This window comes from Haliotis cracherodii, unplaced genomic scaffold (genome assembly GCF_022045235.1).
Source record: "Haliotis cracherodii isolate W230 unplaced genomic scaffold, xgHalCrac1.p SCAF_18, whole genome shotgun sequence".
NCBI lineage: Eukaryota > Metazoa > Mollusca > Gastropoda > Lepetellida > Haliotidae > Haliotis > Haliotis cracherodii.
Window position 1 is genome coordinate 17,835,703 of NW_027266273.1, and position 19,745 is coordinate 17,855,447.

General features: G+C 41.0%; 1 protein-coding gene across 1 annotated transcript; it reads right to left on the reverse strand.

Moving 5' to 3' along the window:
• Window positions 1–4,417: 4,417 nt before the first annotated feature.
• LOC139465330 (prolyl 4-hydroxylase subunit alpha-1-like) lies at window positions 4,418–17,620 on the reverse strand. The gene is made up of 13 exons (XM_071247031.1): window positions 17,369–17,620; window positions 15,275–15,429; window positions 14,105–14,445; window positions 13,537–13,588; window positions 12,881–13,017; window positions 12,180–12,344; window positions 10,438–10,484; window positions 9,382–9,481; window positions 7,999–8,052; window positions 7,665–7,706; window positions 7,206–7,274; window positions 6,189–6,261; window positions 4,418–5,106 (listed from the first exon to the last, which is right to left on the reverse strand). The coding sequence occupies exons 1-13, from the start codon at window positions 17,572–17,574 to the stop codon at window positions 5,006–5,008; spliced, it is 1,542 nt and encodes a 513-aa protein (XP_071103132.1). The 5' UTR covers window positions 17,575–17,620; the 3' UTR covers window positions 4,418–5,005.
• Between the last annotated feature and the right edge of the window lie 2,125 nt (window positions 17,621–19,745).

Sequence of the window (19,745 nt, forward strand, 5' to 3'; positions counted from 1 at the left end):
TTAGGGTATTTATGGCTTTGCAATTTGCTTTAAATATTGTGCTACTTTCTGAGTTACACTACAGGAATCTATACCTGTTACATTCTATGTCTACAACAAACTATCTTTTATTGTTATGTATTTATTTCTTTTTCACAGGATTCCAGAGAAGGGTTCTCTATCTTTTGACGGAAATTAGGAACCTAATGAAACAGAATCAAGACTCAGTGGCAGACACAGTATCAGTAAGCTCTATTGAGCAACTCAATACACTGGATGAGTTGGATACTCTCGAGGGGAGACTGAGAGAGGATGAATATCAGGCCAGCTTGGTAAGTCAAGTTGAAGTTATGGTACTGTTATTACATTGTAAGATTAGAATGTTGTTTGTTATGAATTGCTTGGAAACAAAAGTAAACAGTAAACAGTAACATGCCATAAGTTTTGGTTGATTTTCATACCACATATAAAGTTCAAATGTTCTTTTTACAGAAAATTACTTAAGAAGGATTGGTGGGGCGAATGCAGATGACCACGTGGAAAAGGCTATGCTAAGGTAAAATAGAATGAAATTGGTGAAAGGTTACAGTAGCTCAGTAGGTAGAACTCAGGTCCATGGATCCATATAGACTGGTACAAGTAGTGGTAGGGATCAAGTTTTTTGAGTTTTGAAAATGTGGTAAGGTATATACTTTTATTGCCTCATTGTAAGATAAGTGGAATGTTTATAATAAGGAAGTGGTGTTAATCCACACACAAATCATTAATCAGTTGGTCATTGATTATATATGTACATCAAGAACATCGATCCATATTTTGAATTTGCATCCTCAGATATGTTACTGGATATTTTTCAGAATGACGACAAACTTGCCCATGTCCAAAATGAACATGAAGGGGAAGAAAACCAAGACTGCGTTTCATGTACTACTTTGTGTGTGTTGATTAAAGGTAAAAAGTAATTATAATAATATTTTTTATATAGAGATATGAGAGAAATTAAACCATCACTCATATAAAGCAATCTGTATACATAACACCTTTTGTTCAAATTAAAATCATATCTTTGTGTTTGCTACCACTACACACATATATATATAGATCTGAGAATACTGTGTACACATGAAATGAAATCTAAAAGGAAATGTATCTGTGATACTATTTCATTCAGTGAGTAAGCTTAGGGGATATTCATAATTAAGATTCTTTTATATATAATAACACAATATCTGTCGTTTTAGTTTTAATGTTACACACACAAGTTTTGAATAACTTAATAACAGTATTAAATTGCATGTTAATGTTATTTCAGATTCAGTCCTCCTGACCTTTCCAAAGACAATGGAAACGGAACTTCAGGATATGATCAGTCGATTTCTTAAATATGCCCCTGGCAGAACGTGGGGGAGATGGAAGGCCTAAGCACTAGGACCTCTTTGCCACCCAGAAAAAAGAAGAGCTTATGTTGTATATATTTGAAATTAAGTTGGTTTTTTTAATTATCTTTGAATACAATTTTTGAAAACAATGTATCTTTGTTGTTCATTCATCATCAGCACCAGATATAAGTATTTAACAATGTCATTCAAAGAATAGGCACGTGAAGATCGGGGGTAGAATAGGCCTTCAGCAACCCATGCTTGTCATAAAAGGCGACTAACGGGATCGGGTGGTCAGGCTTGCTGACTAAGTTGATGCATGTCATCGGTCCGAACTGCGTGGATCGATACTTATGTTGTCAATCACTGGATTGTCTGTCCCAGATTCGATTATTTACAAACCGCCATCATATAGCTGGAAACCTAAACCATTCAAAGGAAGGGAATTACACAATGGGCAGCTGGTGAGTTATCACTGCTGAGGCCATCTCATACCAATCAGTGACCTTGGCATTGATATTGAGTGGCATTTCTGGTTAGGGGTCAGCAGTCGTATTAATTTCCAGATTTACAGTATTAGTTTTTTTCCACACTTCTTTGAGGTTAGTGAAATTGGTTAACACCCTAATTAAGCTAGCTATAGCTCAGCTTATTTATTGTTTAACTAAAACATAATGGTTCGTTTTTTGGTGTGTATTATGACCGTCTAGAATATTTCACTGATCTCAAATATCAGGGAGGCCACCACTTCTTGAGCTGATGCTGTACTGAAAACCCCCCACTTTTTCAAGGTTTACAAGGGGTCCTCTGATACATCAACGTTGATACAACGTTGAAGCTACGTTGAAATAACGTTGACATCTGACGTTGAAACAACGTTGACATCTGACGTTGAAACAACGTTGAAGTGTCAACGTCAGTTCAATTTTCATATGAAACCAATTTGCAACGTTGTTTCAACGTTGAAGAGTGACGTTGTTTCAACGTTGTTTCAACGTTGTAATGCCTGCTGGGTATTGATGAGATTGATTTCAAATGTACCAGCGTCAATATTCACTCACACGCAACCTCTGAATGTCTAAATGTGAATACCGTGCGCCATGTGGTGTCAGCAGCCCTGACGTTTGAATTGATTTCACACACAAACCTGCCTTAGACCATAATGTCCACACATTCAACCTGTTGCCACCCTTGCGGCCATTGTTGATCATGCAGCCGGCTGTTGTGCTTCAGGCAGCGACTCGATCAGCCTGGTTCCCTGGGTATGCTGCGCTGGCGCTACAGTGTACCCTGGGAGCCAGGCTGTGACTCGGGGAGGATCCTCTGTCTTGTGATCAGCTGCCATTGCTACACATCGTGTGAAGAAACAACGATGAATTGTAACACAGCTCTTATTTGAAATATGCCGTCAGCGGACAGTTTATCGCCAACTACGACTCTCATACCAAGATTGGATTGTGTGTGGTCTATCTGCTACTCAACATATGGCCTTATTCTTTGTGGTTACTGTGAAATAGCTGGTAGAATTAGATCTTCAGCAAACCATGCTTGCCGTAAAAGTCGACTATGCTTGTCGTAAGCGGCAACTACCGGGATCGGGTGGTCAGGCTCGCTGACTTGGTTGCAGCCTGGATCCCTGGGTACGTAGCGCCAGCGCAGCATACCCAGGGAACCAGGCTGACTTGGTTGATGCACGTCATCGTATCCCAATTGCGTGGATCGATGCTCATGATGTGAATCACTGCTTTGTCTGGTCAAGAATCGATTATTTACAGACCACCGTACTTATAGTTGGAATATTGCTGACAAACAAACAAATAAACAAACAAACTGTGAAATAGTGTTCTCCAAATACACGGGCTTCACAAAGCACGACTCTCAGGTGTTTTCCGCAAATTGCCCGTTGGTTCACTGCCAAGTGACATTTGTCTTCCAGGTTAGATAGATGCATCGAGTCCTCTGTTTCCTCAAATGGATAACAACATTTGAAATATTCAACCATTATGAAAGGAAATTTAGGGTTAGGGATACGAGTGTCCCATTGAGAAAGGCACTGCATTTTATGCGCAGAGTTGCGTCCCTTATTCATGCCAAGATTTGTTGATTTGCCCTGATTTGGTTTGTCAGTTCCATTCCCGTCCGTGTTCGTGAGTTTCCTCAACGCGATAAACATCTACGTCCCCATACCTTTGGGCATGCCTCCTATGTTCATCTGACACATCGTGACAACTAGGTACAGTTCAAGCGGCGCAAAGGGCAACTCACTGTTTACTCGGTTCTCCTGTATTTCAATATATATTACTCAAAAGAAGTTGAGAACACCCGGTGTTCTTAATCTTCTATTAAGTGGTATATATGATTACGTCACTTCGCGAGGTGACGTGTCGATAAGATGGAGTAAACATGTAGGATCTATTGACAGACAACACATCAAAAATGTTTGAGTAAGGTTTATTTTATCATATTTATACACAACACGCAACTCTTGTTTCCATAATCTAGAACACATGAACCTTGGCTCAGTTTTACGTATCACGCAAAGCTCCCAAGGCACATTTCTAATCATCAGTTCTTATTCATGCGGCAAACCCAATTAGGGGCCGACCATTCGATATTCTGGGGGGCCTTGGATCTTATCGAAAAAAAATAATTGTCACCGAAATTCTTAAAAACACATCGTGTTTAAAAGATTGTCTACCACAGAAATTACATTGTTGAAATGTCCATAGTTCTGATTGTAAAAATACCTAGTTCTGCAGTTGTAGCTGAAAAAGAATATCTGGGTTCAATACAAAATCCTAGACATCACACACCTCCTCCCGGCCACACACACAAACACTCAAAAAGAATATCAAATGGTCGATCCTTCAAAGACAAAGCGTCCAGATGTGACACTTCATAAACCACCGAAAACAGTGGATGAACCGGAAGCTTGATACGATACTCCGTCAAACTAACTTTGACTTTTGTGTCAGCTAATATTTCAATGGACTAGGAGAAGCATGGCCATAGATAATACAGAAACAAACGAGTCGAGATAAGTACTAAGTAAGTAAGTAAGTAAGTAAGTAAGTAGATATGCCTGATTAAGTACTCACGGCTCCTAGTAGCGTTGAAACCTATGCCAAGCCTACGTGTGTCAATGTCCATTTTAACACAAGTTTGTCCTTATTTATATCATTGCATACGGACATTAAGACGATTAATATGGACACAAAATGAACTGTTGAACTTAAGTTAAGAGTTAAGAGACTACTGACTTTAAATTCTATCAGCAACACTCACCCTCTATCTCTCTCTCTCTCACACACACACACACACACACACACAGACACACACACATCTTGTCACAGGGTACATGTACATGTAAAACACAGGGGTGCCGTTATACAAAACAACCTTAGCGCTACGTCTGTCGTAAGTCTATGTTAAGATATGGGAGTTACGATCACCTTAGCGCTATAATCACTTTGTACAACGGCACCCTGGTCCACTTTCCCACAATGTGAAGAATATACCGGCATAAGTTCAGCCACTCTTACACTGGGATAGGCTTAGAATGAACGTGTCGAGTACGAGGGTGACTGAGACGTGGTGTGAACAACACCCTCAGCAATGATGAAGTAAGGAAGCCAAGCCAGTCCCAATTAATACGCCAACTTCCATTTGCCGTCCTTATCCCACAAGTCCTGGTCATAAAGGCGACACAAGCCCTTTACTTTCTTCTCGAATAGTGACTGAACCGCAACTGGAATCCAAGAATATATACATGGGTGAAACTGCAAAGCTATTTTAGAAAGATTGGACTGGCATCGTTACATATAACATCTAACCTAAAAGTGAAGTGAGTGAGTATTGTTTTACGCCCCTTTAGCAATATTACAGCAATATAGCGGGAAGGGGTACCAGAAATGGTATGCATACATTGTACGCATGTGGGGATTCGAACCCGGGCCTTCGACTTGACGGCAGTGTTTGAAATACAAAATGGCCAGGCTGCCATCAAGACCCACCGATTTTTAAAGCTGCTGGTCCTAACCAATTCTTTGGGGCCTCATTTAAAAATAATTATTGTGACAATTAAATCGAAACGTGAATTTACTGCCGACCATAAGATTCCTAACCAACTCATTGGGGCTTCATTTAAAAAAACGTATTGTGACAATTAAATCGTAACGTGAATTTACTGCCGACCATAAGATTCCATACAAATTTGAAACTGCGGGCCCGACATGAGATCTACCTGCCACGGGCCTACGGGTAGGTGCTTTTTGCGAACACTGCTTGACGCGCGAACGCTTTAACCACTCAGCTACCCCACCTTCCCTACATTAGAGTCAGGCAATAGCCGGTCCATTGAAGCATCAGAAGAGATCCATGGCGGAGATGCATCACTGCCGTGTAGACTAGCCAACACAGTTGTCGCAGCAGAGACGAGCATCATAACCTGGCTGCTTTATTCATGGCTAGTACACTCAGGGCTAGTACAACCTTGCTAGTACACCCGTGGTCGTACAATATGGCTTGCAGGCTCGTGGTAAGTGTAGTTTAATTAATATATACACCAGGGAAAAAGCAACTATACATTCATGTGGGGTAGCCGAGTGGTTAAAGCGTTCGCTTGTCGCACCGAAGACCGGGGTTCGATTCTCCACATGGGTACAATGTGCGAAGCCTATTTCCAGCAATATCAATAAATATATTTAAAATTGGTTTCTGTATCTCTGTTTACAAAATAGGACTATTAAAGGCGATGTGTCTCCAAGCGTGTATTGAAATAAAAGCGACAGAACACTTTCCATGTGGGGATCAAGTCACTGTATTACTCACGCCATTGGACTCCATAAGATACGGGACAGATGTTCAGTGTGCTTCTAGTCGGGAAGAAGAATATAGTATTGCCCTAAAACAGAAACATTAGTCAGATAAACACATGTAGAATTACATTGACTTAATTACGTAATACGGCAAGACGTAACACCACACAGTGTGACGTCGCAATAAACGTCGAGTTCTATCATGCTCATTAAGCTGAAATTACACTCAGTCTGTAGTTTGGTCCGATTCCAAGATATTCCAAGATGTGTATATGTACAATACGCTACATTTGTACCAGTGTCAAAGGATCATTGTTCACTCGATTCCATTACTCAGCTCCTTGGGGAGTATACAACCGAAGATGCACACGAGGAACAAGAAGGTTAACAATCACGTTACCATCTCATTCTACCTGGTACCCACTCACTGCTCGGTGAACACGGGCATATTTCGAACAAAGTCACTTGCCAAAAGTGACACTACCTAGTCCACTGTACAGCATTCAATACAGTAAAGTCTACTGACTAAATTTAACCTGTCATGTAGATCGCCGTGTCTTTACGGTTCCGGTATATTCTGTTTCTATTACCAGCGATTTATCTCGGGTTCTTGATTTAGTGCCCCTTGTAGGACATTTGCGAAAAATCGTTATTTTGTTCAAAATTGGGATTTTTTTAAAAGTTTATATTTTCATAAATTCAGAGGTATTTGAGATTGAACGCAATAAATAAAAACGAAGCAATAAAACCTGTTCCTATTTATTTGTCTTGTCCAATTATGTATTAATAAGGGAAAATAGGTTAATTCTTCGAGCCATACAATTAGTTATTAGTTTTATATATTAATACACAGTAACAAGAATTAGGAAATTGTTCGTTCCAAAGTAGGAATTGTCAAAGAATTGGGGACGAATATCGGCCTCTGAGCAAGTCTGTATGAGACACCGATGAGATAGTTTTCCGTTGGATGTTTCACCTTCACCCATGGGCAGGGTAATACGTCTAAGCTAATTCAACACGTCAGACTCACAATGTTGGGAGTGATCTTTAGCTTGAATTTAGGAAATACAAATTCCCCGCCGTTGTAGTCGTCGTCCATCTGGAAGTAGATGGAGACACACAGTAGAATAATGCAACACTACACAAGAGGCTGAACTATTCTAACAAACAAAATATAAAATTTTAAAAGTAATGATAAAAGCAGTTGTTGTTAGTTGTTTAACGCCGCACTCAGCAATATTCCAGCTATGTGACGGCGGTCTGTAAATAATCAAGTCTGGACCAACCAATCCAGTGATTGACATCGTGAGCATCGATCTACGCACATGGGATATGATGACATACATTAACCAAGTTAAATGCTGGAATAGTGCTGAGTATGTCGTTTAACAAACAAACATAAACAAACAAACAAAATAATTTAAAGAAATCACGACTGTTGATATGAACTGACTGAATATCTACACTAGTACAACCTTTATCTACTTACAAAGGTAAAGAAAGACCCAACGTGGGAGCCAAGATTCGGCAACTGGAATAAAAAGAGAAGTTCACTTGTCATCGCATCTTCAATCTCCCCCTACAATGATTGAATTATCCCCTACTCGGAAGAACGCAACACTTTTTATGGATAAGTTGCTTTCCCTAAAAATGGTTATGTCAAAATTCAGCTTTTCATATTTGCACAATGTTTGATAGGGGTCATTGCCTCTGATATCACTGCTTGGTATGTTTGGAATGACGCCACTATTTACCAGGAGTGTGGCTGACGTGTGACTGGCAGCTGGTTGTCTTACACAAGAACTCACGGCCTCGGTACTCACGTTTTCTCGATCTTTAGGCCTGAAATACATGCCTTCCAAGCTGATCTGTCGGATCTAGAATACAGACACATGATATCACATCAGTATAAGGCCACATAGCATAGCATAGCATAGCATAGCATAGCATAGCATAGCATAGCATAGCATAGCATAGCATAGCATAGCATAGCATAGCATAGCATAGCATAGCATAGCATAGCATAGCATTACGACGATACAATTCTTAATACATCCATTGAGCCAACACAAAAGTTCCCCCTACACATGTGATACATTATTGACTGTTCAGAGCTTAATACAACAAAGGTGACATATGTTTTCTGTAGCTATAGCTAACAGTTCGTTTACAATAGATGTAGCTACAATGACGTTTTTTATTGTAGAATGATGTACCCATAACGGATTCCCATAGAAAGTGCTATACTGAATAGTTACTGTAGATATAGCTATAATGAATAGTTACTGTAGATATAGCTACAGAGACTGTTTACTGTAGATGTAGCTATAATGAATAGTTATTGAAGATGTAGCTATAATGAATAGTTACTGTAGATACAGCTATAGAGACTGTTTACAGTAGAAGTAGCCGTGATTGTTTACTGGGGATGTAGCTATAGAGACTGTTTGCTGTAGAAGTAGCCGTGATTGTTTACTGGAGATGTAGCTATACAGACTGTTTACAGTAGTAGTAGCTGTGATTGTTTACTGTAGATGTAGCTGTGATTGTTTGCAGGAGACATAGCTACAGAGAATGTTTACTGTAGGTGTAGTTGTGACTGTTTACTGGAGATGTAGCTACAGAGAATGTTTACTGGAGATGTTGCTGTTACTGTTTACTGGAGACATAGCTACAGAGAATGTTTACTGGAGATGTAGCTAAAGAGAATGTTTACTGGAGATGTAGCTGTTACTGTTTAATGGAGACACAGCTACAGAGAATGTTTACTGGAGTTGTAGCTGTGACTGTTTACTGGAGATGTAGCTATAGAGAATGTTTACTGGAGTTGTAGCCGTGATTGTTTACTGGAGATGTAGCTATACAGACTGTTTACAGTAGAAGTAGCTGTGATTGTTTACTGTAGATGTAGCTGTGATTGTTTGCTGGAGACATAGCTACAGAGAATGTTTACTGGAGTTGTAGCTGTGACTGTTTACTGGAGATGTAGCTATAGAGAATGTTTACTGGAGTTGTAGCTGTGACAGTTTACTGAAGACATAGCTACAGAGAATGTTTAATGTAGGTGTAGCTGTGACTGTTTACTGGAGATGTAGCTATAGAGAATGTTTACTGATAATATAGCTATGGAGAATGTTCACAGGAGATATAGCTACAGAGAATGTTTACTGTAGATGTAGCTGGTCTGTATTTCCTGCTTGTCTCACCTCAACGCTTCCCTCCACGAAGGGCCATGTCATCGGAGACTTGAGGTGCATGAATCTTGAAGCATACTGTTTATATGCATACGTAGGGAGCGGCCGAAACCTGAAATATACATTACATGCCACATCTTACAAAGTACCTACTGAGGAGACATGCATTGGGAGATCCAAGTATCAGGGCCCCGTTCCACAAAGCGATCTTAGCGCTAAGGCGATCGTAACTCCTATACTTTAACATAGATGTACACTGATCGAAGAGCTAAGATAGCTTTGTGGAACGGTGCCTAGTATCTGTTTCCCCCTACTATTCATTACTGAAGCACACACGTTGTTCAGGCAGGAAGGTAGGATTATCCAACGTGCATATAAGGTCGGAATATCCGACGTGCGTATAAGGTCGGATTATCCAACGTGCGTATAAGGTTGGATTATCCAACGTGCGTATTAGGTCGGATTATCCAACGTGCGTATAAGGTCGGATTATCCGACGTGCGTATAAGGTCGGATTATCCAACGTGCGTATAAGGTTGGATTATCCAACGTGCGTATTAGCTTGGATTATCCAACGTGCTTATTAGGTCGGATTATCCAACGTGCGTATTAGGTTGGATTATCAAACGTGCTTATTAGGTCGGATTATCCCAACGTGCGTATTAGGTGTGTAATATCCGACTATGCGTTAGATCCAATTCTCCGTTTTAGCTTTAATTAACTATCCACAAATATATAAATTGTCTACTTGTTACGTAAAGATTCACGTATATTTCTCCCATACATCATATATATTCCAGACGCTATTGAAAAAAACATCGGGACTTACATTATTTATACAGTATGGTTGAACACATTTAAATGTATCTTGGGTATATTTTTAAATGCAAGACATATGTAAAATCAAACATTATTCATGAGGGATTCTTTGACCGAAGTAATTTAAGTCATACGCGCATTCTGATTGGTTTGTCGCATTTTAGCACATGACATTCATCGACAGGGGGGCGAGTCTTCTTGCAGGTTACGGAAAGGGGCGAGTGGTGACGAATGAGGGCGGCTACTTACGTGAAGTCCGGGGACTGGTAGTGGTTCCTCGTTGCCATCTCGCGGTACTGAAACAGACCAGTCCCGGTACTTACAGAAAACATTTCAAAACCACCACTACTTCCACTCAGTGTATGAAGAACACAAAGTAATTTCCAAAGTTAACAGGCCAGAGGGTTTCTTAATAAAAACATATTGCAAGCCCATATCATATTTTACTAGCCCTAGTTGTGTCTACAACCAACATAGTTGTGTGAACCTAATTGTGTTTTGAGACCATTGCGCTAAACAAGGTCGGGGCTGATTAGCTGCTTCGTACTATACGTTTTCCTGACGTTTGTGGTGGTTCTTAGACTTGCACACGCATCGCTAATACCGCATTTACATGTATATCAGTCATAATCAGTCTACAGCAAAAACCCAGTTTGTTACTTCAGGTGGGTTTCCCATAAACTACGAAATAAAAACAAAACATCCACAGACTTTGACCTTAAATGACGCCTTAACTGACCTATTGATTACTAGATATAAATATGTATTGACTTGAATTATCAACAAGACAATCGGGTCAGCTTTACGGAAATGTTACTGGCCCAATTGAAAAGTTGTTTGGCATTTGACAAGTGGGCGGTAGCTATTTCGAATATAGTTTCACCATTCACACAGGTACCAAGCTCACTACTCCTACTACTACTACTACTACTACTACTACTACTACTACTATTACTACTTCTACTACTACTTTGCTTGTCAGCAATATTCAAGCTATATGACGACAATCCAGTGATTGATATTATGAGCATCCATCCACGCAATTGGGATACGATGACATGCATTTACTAAGTCAGCGAGCCTGACCACCCGATCTCGTTCGTCGCCTCATACGACAAGCATGGGTTGCTGAAGACTACTACTACTACTGCTGCTGCTGCTGCTGTCGCCGCCCGGTGGAAACTTCGGGTTGAAATTGGTTTACAGCAAACCTAGGCTGGTCGTAAGAGCCGACTTAATGCAACAGGTGGTCAGTCTCGGTGCCTTGGCCCGACGGCTCGATTCGTAGATCATAACATCAATCACTGGATTGTCTGACCGAAACACGATTATTTACAGGACACCGTCATACAGATAGAATACTGCCGAGTGCGGCGTTAAACCAACAAACTACTTCTGCCACTATTATCAACACTGCTACTACTACCATTGCTTCAGCAGCAACAACTACTACTACTACCACTACTATTACTATATACAGAAACAATTACTACTACCACTACTATTACTATAACTACAGAAACAATTACTACTACCACTACTACAACAACGGCTACAGCCATTACTACAACAATATTAAAATTACTACAGCAACTACTACAACAACAACAACTACTACTACTACATCTACTACTAAAGCAACAATAATTACTACAACAACCACTACAACAGCAACTACTACCATTACTACTGCAACAACAACTGCTACTACCATTACTACTACTCCCACTACTACAGCAACAGTAACTACTACCATTACTACAGCAACAACTACTATTACTATTACTACAGCAAAAACAACAACTACTACCACAACTACTCCTTCTACTACTACTACTACTACTACTACTACTACTACTATTACTATAGCAACAATACCTACTACAACCAAAACTACAACAACTACTACCGTTTCTACAGCAACAACAACTACTACTACCACTACTACTACTCCCACTGCGACATCAACAACAACTACTGGCATTACTCACGGCTTTTGTTGCAATTCTCTTCATTACTTTGAGGAACTGCGGCTGTATGGTTGAGTGGAATTCCACAATGGGTGGATCCATGTGATGGTACTCTGCCTTCTCAAACACCAGGAAGTAACGGGTGGGAAGAAGGACACAGTGTAGGCGGGACATCTGGGCGGAGCTCTGTGGGCAGACAGCGACACATCAGCATAGCGATCGTTTTTGACGTATTCTTGAACATCTTCCATACTTTAATACTGTATATATTGAACATTCAGTAAATGTCTAAATATTACTTTATTTAGTTATACCAGTCAGACGGTGTGTATTGGTCACATCGAAGGCTGGGATCGATTCCCGACTTGGGTACAATTTGTAAAGCCCATTCTGAGGCCAACTTGTACAAAGCAATCTCATCACTGACGCTATTGTAAGTGTATGTTAAAGTATGGGACAGAAGATGGTCTTAATGCTAAGATCGCTTTGTGCAAGTGGGCCATGATGTCCCGTGTTCCGGAATATTGATAGAATAACGCAACACTCATGTAACATGAACAGCCCATTAAAATCCTTTCAGTTCTCAGGCCAATCAATGTCGATTTTTCACTAAAAGCCACAAGCACGCACGCACGCACGCACGCTCGCTCGCACGCTCGCACGCACGCACGCTCGCTCGCACACACACCACCCCTGGATATAGTGTCCATCTGTAGTGTCACCTTCCTCCTCTCTCCCCTGCAAGTCTCGTAGTATTTGACGTTCCGGGCGCCGAAGAGGACCTCCTTGCCACTGGACTTGCTCCTCAGCCTCCCTGCGTAAAACCGACGGCTTCTTAGGGCACCTTTGTCTTCTGGATCTACAGCCAAGCCAAAGTACAACCGTACAGAAGAGTAACATTTCCAGGAAAAGTATTGTCATCTTGTACTGTGTACCAACATACTGTTACAGACAGAGGAGAAAGATTAACTCAGAGGTCTTATCGTTTCATACCGTGATTCTGCTGCCGGACTGTAGTCCGCCATTTTAATATAATGGGGACTGTGTTCCATTGTTTCGTGCCAATATTTGCCAAATCCTAGCCATTGTAATTAATACCTTATGTAAAACACAGACATTGTCCTCGCGCACTTAGGACAACCATTAACTGTTATATGATACATCATTAAATTACGAACTAGCAAACAAACAAAGTAGTATTTAAGGGACTTGAATTTAATTTGCCGGTACTAGCAAATAGCTGAAGACTATTCTGTTAAATATGTTGAACTGTCAAAGGGATGTTTTGGTCACGACAACACACGTGGCAGCTTTCTTACATCTCACAGATACGGTATATGTACAGAGGGCATCTTTCATTAGTTAATAGCTACTTTACCCATTGCAAGAACTTTGTCTATCATTTGAACTGCCTCTTCCAGTTTATTCATCTGAAATAAAACGATGCTTTGGTTATAGTGCTGTCAACTCTTCGCCTTAGTTTCTGGTTTGAGAGTCATGATCTGGATGAACAATTTAGAAAAGAAATACTGTAAACAAACAGAAAAAGTAAGTGAGTGTTTATTGCTGAACGCCGCATCAGCCATCTTGGATCTATTCGCGGCGAACAGAATAAGCACCGTTGTGCATCGCAACATCATGTCAAATACTACTGATATAGTGAGTGTGTGAGTTGGGTTTAAGGCCATTTGAACAACTTGATGGGGATACAACATGATTATGCAAGTCTTAGACGTTTACCACTTTGATGAAACCCACGATCATAGACCTAAGTATGGTGCTGAAGATCCAAGGATCCTAATCAGGGGAATCAGATTCAGCGGATCCTGGCATGACTAAGGGACACAGTTCTGCATAGCGATTGCGACCACTTAGACCAATGACACAACCTTGTCCCGATTCCCGACAACTGCTACAAGATAAATCCACAACGGGCGAACCAATACCTCATAGTATGACGATGCAGCTATCTTGAACGCCTTCGGCGAATTGCAGTACTCGCTCCCGGGGTTTTTCTTGCATTCTTTAAGGACTCGCTCTACAACGTTCGTCGTGAACAGGTACTGACCACCGCTGAACGCCCCCCAGGCCAAATCTATGAGGTCTTCAATGATCACTGGTTGCAGGGACTTCCGGCCTCTGATGACCCCGGCGTAGATGTCATCAAAAGTCATGTTCTCTGTGTACTGGATGTGGGCGATGCCAAGGGCAACTCGCATCAGGTCGTCTCTGGTCGGCATATTGTTGTTGATATTAGCCAATCTAGCCTTCAGCTGGGGGATATTCCCTGGAATTGTACAGACACGGACTACACATATGATTAAGACTGTGTTTTCATGCCATTACACATGTCTCTCTAAACAGTAGCGGATGAAAAGCAAACACGGCTCCCTATAGCTACCCACATTCCTACACGGCTCCCTATAACTACCCACATTTCTGATACGGCTCCCTATAGCTACCCACATTTCTAACACAGCTCCCTATAGCTACCCAAATTCCTACACGGCTCCCTATAACTACCCACTTTTCTGATACGGCTCTCTATAGCTCCCCACATTTCTAACAAGGATCTCTATAGCTACCCACATTTCTGATACGGCTCCCTATACCTACCCACATTTCTAACAAGGCTCTCTATAGCTGCCCACATTTCTGACACAGCACCCTAAAGCTACCCGCATTTCTGACACAACTCCCTAAAGCTACCTGCATTTCTAACACAGCTCCCTAAAGCTACCCGCATTTCTGACACAGCTCCCTCAAGCTACCCGCATTTCTGACACAGCTCCCTAAAGCTACCCGCATTTCTGACACAATTCCCTATAGCTACCCGCATTTCTGACACATTTCCCTATAGCTACCCGCATTTCTGACACATTTCCCTATATCTACCCGCATTTCTATCACGGCTCCCTAAAGCTACCCGCATTTCTGACACGGCTCCCTATAGCTACCCACATTTCTAACACGGCTCCCTAAACCTACCCGCATTTCTGACACAGCTCTCTAAAGCTACCCACATTTCTAACACGTCTCCCTAAAGCCACCCGCATTTCTAACACGGCTCCCTAAAGCTACCCACATTTCTGACACAGCTCCCTAAATATACCCACATTTCTGACACGGCTCTCCGGTCCATATGATCTGTAGCGTGGACTTCCACTCTCTGCAGAGGCGCCTCGTCAGATGGAACACATTGATTGGGTGGCTCAGGTACTCGCTCATACTCGAGATGTTCCGGTGAATCACCTTGTTCTTCTCCACGGTTCTGGAACATGTCGACAAAATACCCCTCAGCAAAAAAAAGTTAGGTGAGGTGAAACGGGACTTAACCTCGCGTCTAAATGCGTGCGTGCGTGCGTGTGTGTGTGTGTGTTCGTGTGTGGCTGCTTGTACTTGTCCGGACTAAAGCCGATTTCATAGAGTAGCCCACTGAGATACGATGCCGCAGTTTAAAATGAATACACCACTCAAACACAGCAAACTGACTGTTGATGCATGTCTTCGTATACCAATTGCGTGGATCGATGCTCATGATGTCAATCACTTGACTGTCTTGTCCAGACTTGATAATTTACAGACCGCAGGCACTTAGTTTGAATAATGCTGAGAGCGGCGTTAAACAAAAAACAAACGATACAAGCAAACAGAGTCATAGTACTTCAAGCAAAATTATTCAAAGATTTCTACCTGAGGAGATATCGTAGTAATATTTGCTTTGTTCTACTTTCTTCAGTGAGTGAGTGAGTGAGTTGTGTTGAACGCCGCTTTGAACAGTATTTCAGTTATAACACGGCGAGTCAGCTTAATGTGGGAGGGAATCCCGAAGTGATGCAGGTCTTAGACGGTTTTCACTCTGGTGAAATCCACGAACACAGGTATGGTATAAATGATATAAATTTAACGAATTAAAAAAAGAAACGGAAACGGAACGGAAACTTTTATTTCTTAAATACTGTTATACTTCGAATGCTTTAATCGCAATATTGTCATGATTGTTATAACTGTACATACGCGATGTTATTCACACGCTATATCCGTCAACACGTGCGAGTTATTATGATGGCATGTTGTGACTTGGTAACATCTGGCGCACAATGTGGCACGCAGGAAGTAGAGGAGAGCATCGATTATCTCCCTTTACAGTAGCCACGCTCAATTTCACAGGCGATGCGTTGGCACTGCTGTGCCCATTTCTATATTTATGACATCAGTACAATATAACGAATGCATGTCGATTAGATTCAGCTAGCATGTAAATACAGTTTTTAACATTCCGAATAAAGAAAGTTTAACGTGAATGTTACGTTGTTAGTGCCGCCAAGGCAAAGGTGACATAATCAGGAGAAAATGATTAGTAACAGAGTTGATTCAATTTTATTTGTAGGTTTATCAGTAAATAGTATATTTCTTTGATCAAATGCTTATGAAAATGTACTGATAAATCAGTCCCTGTTTCTACTGTATATAACTAACATCGACACCACTGATGAAATATTTATAGTTAGAACTTGATGAAATCGTTCGTTCCCACTGAAACTGAAACTGCCACCCTTCACACTGTGTTATTTTCTACACAATGTATTAAGGAAAGAAGAGTGGATGAATGGGTTTTTTTCGCCGCATATTATCATTTACCAGCATATCAAGACGAAGGTCACATTGAACAGCCTTCACACAACGACCAATGAGGACAATCGAACCCGGGTATAGGTGAGACAAGCTAACGCTTTAGCCACAACGTACCCAAACCGATGTAATAATGTAAGATGTAATAATAGACTCAGGCTATTGTATACACATTTGTGTTCGGGAAATACGTTATAGAGTGGTTGGTGAACAGTCCAGACCCCGTTAATCGGACCTCCCATGTTCCACACGATCTTTGTGGGAACGCCCGAAACCAAGGGAACACCTCTCCATGCCGTAAATGCAGAATTGTGCTGATCCGGTTGATTTCATAAGGATCGGTGCAGTCCGGATTAACCAGGTTCCACTGGACACTCGGAAAGACTGATTGAACCCGTCTCTTAGATCATAGATCAGTTCTTACTCCTTTGCTATGCTTCCATGATTTATGTAGCGTTATAAACATGGACTCGCAGGTGGATATGGCGTAAAACATGTCCATTATTATTATTATTATTATCAACATCATCATCATCATTATAATGATGATGATGATGATGATTATTATTATTACTCACTTTTTCATTCCTCCGAGGTTATGGGGGTCCTCGCCTTGGTGGGCGAAATGTTCCTCACGAAGAAATACGTCAGAGAGCGCTATAACTTCAGATTCGATGTAAAAAAGCTTTTCCAAATTTGACATAGAAGTAAATTTGCCCCTGTTGGCACAACAGACAGCCCAGAGGGCAAACACAACCAGCAAACACCTCAATGTCGACGCCATTTCTGGTTATGTCTCTATGCTGGAACGTAAGGCATCAGATGTTGGCATGTTATGGTGACGTAGTGCACACGAGCTTGGCGCACGTGGCGCGTGAGTTGGCTGCACAGATGGTGTCACCATTGTTGGTGGGTTATTGGAAGTCGATTTTCCAGGTACTCTACACACAACATTGTTATAGACCTATAGACGTGTCGGAATGAAATAGAGTTGTCCCTCTTCCGTTTGGACAACGGAGCGTTGAATGAAGATCACTGCAGATATCCAAATATTTACTTCTAACCAACTGGTTTATTTGCGTTCTTGAACTGGTTTTAAGACAGGAGGGATGTTCTATCGATTGTAGTTTCTTCATCTGGAACTATACAGGTGTCAAATGTCTCAAAGTGTTACAGCGGGTGACTATGTTTGTCGTAAAAGGCGACTAACGGGATTGGGTGGTCAGGCTCGCTGGCTTGGTTGATGCATGTCATCGATCCCAATTGCGTGGATCGATGCTCATTATATCAATCACTGGATTGTCTGGTCCAGACTCGATTATTTACAGACCGCCGTCATATAGCTGGAATATTGCTGAGCACGGCGTTAAAGAACAAACCAACCAACCAACGTGTTACAGCGTTAAATGATATTGTGTTGTTATTTCATCTATATTGGGGCGTGAGTCAGTGTAACGGTCGCATTGAGACGCATCTCAGTCACCGTGTCACTTCAATGCGGAAGAAAAGCCCAAAAGGGGCAGATCGTAAATGTTTCGCATCTTCCTGACACCCAGGGGCACGGGCATTATGTTGACAAACCAAGGATGATAATCAGGGCGAAGTGGGTATCCGAACTCCAAATCATTGGATCATTGTGGACTAAGGGACGCAACTGTTCATTGAGACTTTGCCTTAAAGTGCCAGCGAATATTGGTATTACATATCAACTTGACTTTGAATTGCGTGTTAAGAGGCCTTAAGCCTCAGAACCACCCGTGTATTCTCCATATCATATTGATATTGATGATCTTAATAAATTGACACAAATTAATATATTCATCTTTCATGCATTGTATTTTGTATTTTTACGAATATTTTTACATTCGATGTATGTGTGTGTGTGTGTGTGTGTGCGCGCGCGTACGTGTTTTACACCTAAAATTTACACAAAAAAGGACATTTGTGTTTAAGTAAACTTCAATTTACCATCTATGCAGTAAATTATTAATTCAAACTCTACACGGACGAACGTAATATATTTATTGCCTAATTTGAAAATCGGAATCCTTACGCACTTTAGGATTTTTGTGGTTGATGGTTTTGTGTCGAAAGCAAACCGCGTTTACACAATTAGTTTCATTACAATGATAGATCGGCTCGCGTTAAAATATTTAAAAATAAATAACCATCGCATTCTACGAATGAACATGTAAAAACACATAAAAGTAATATTATCGATTCGTTTTAATGTTAATATTTCATTTGGCATCATAGATGTTTCTTGCATGGAAGTCGAAAATGTTATAGATAGATAGATAGATAGATAGATAGATAGATAGTGTAATAATAAAAAATACCAATATTTGTTGCAAATAAAATCTGATATGAACGATCCCAAAATGCAGGAAAATAGCGTTTAAGAGCATCTAATTTGTAACATTTTCTGGGGGAGCATGCTTTTAACACACACACACACACACACACACACACACACACACACACACACACACACACACACAACAACACACACCAGCCCCACCCACCCACACGGGCCTCACATATTGTACCCATATGGGGATACGAACCGGGTCTTCGGCGTGACGAGCGAACGCTAAACCACCATTGCCCTGTATATAGCTATAATATAATAATAATAATATGCGGTAAATGTTTACGAAACTGCCCACCAACAGCATTAAGTAATACTCACACATCACACACGAGACAAAGTAGTTCCCCTTTCCGTGTGGGGATAGAATGTGAAACAGCGCTAAAGAAACTGAAAGCGTTACTAAATTAATGTAATGTGTGCTCACAGCGTCGAATAGCTGATGTCCAAACACATAAAACACACAATAGCACCAACACTGTTCATCCACCCAATACAAGCACAAACGTTTCTTTAATAAACACAAATATACCCTGAATACGCACATGTAAGGTGGGTGAGATGGATTTTACGCCGCTTTTAGC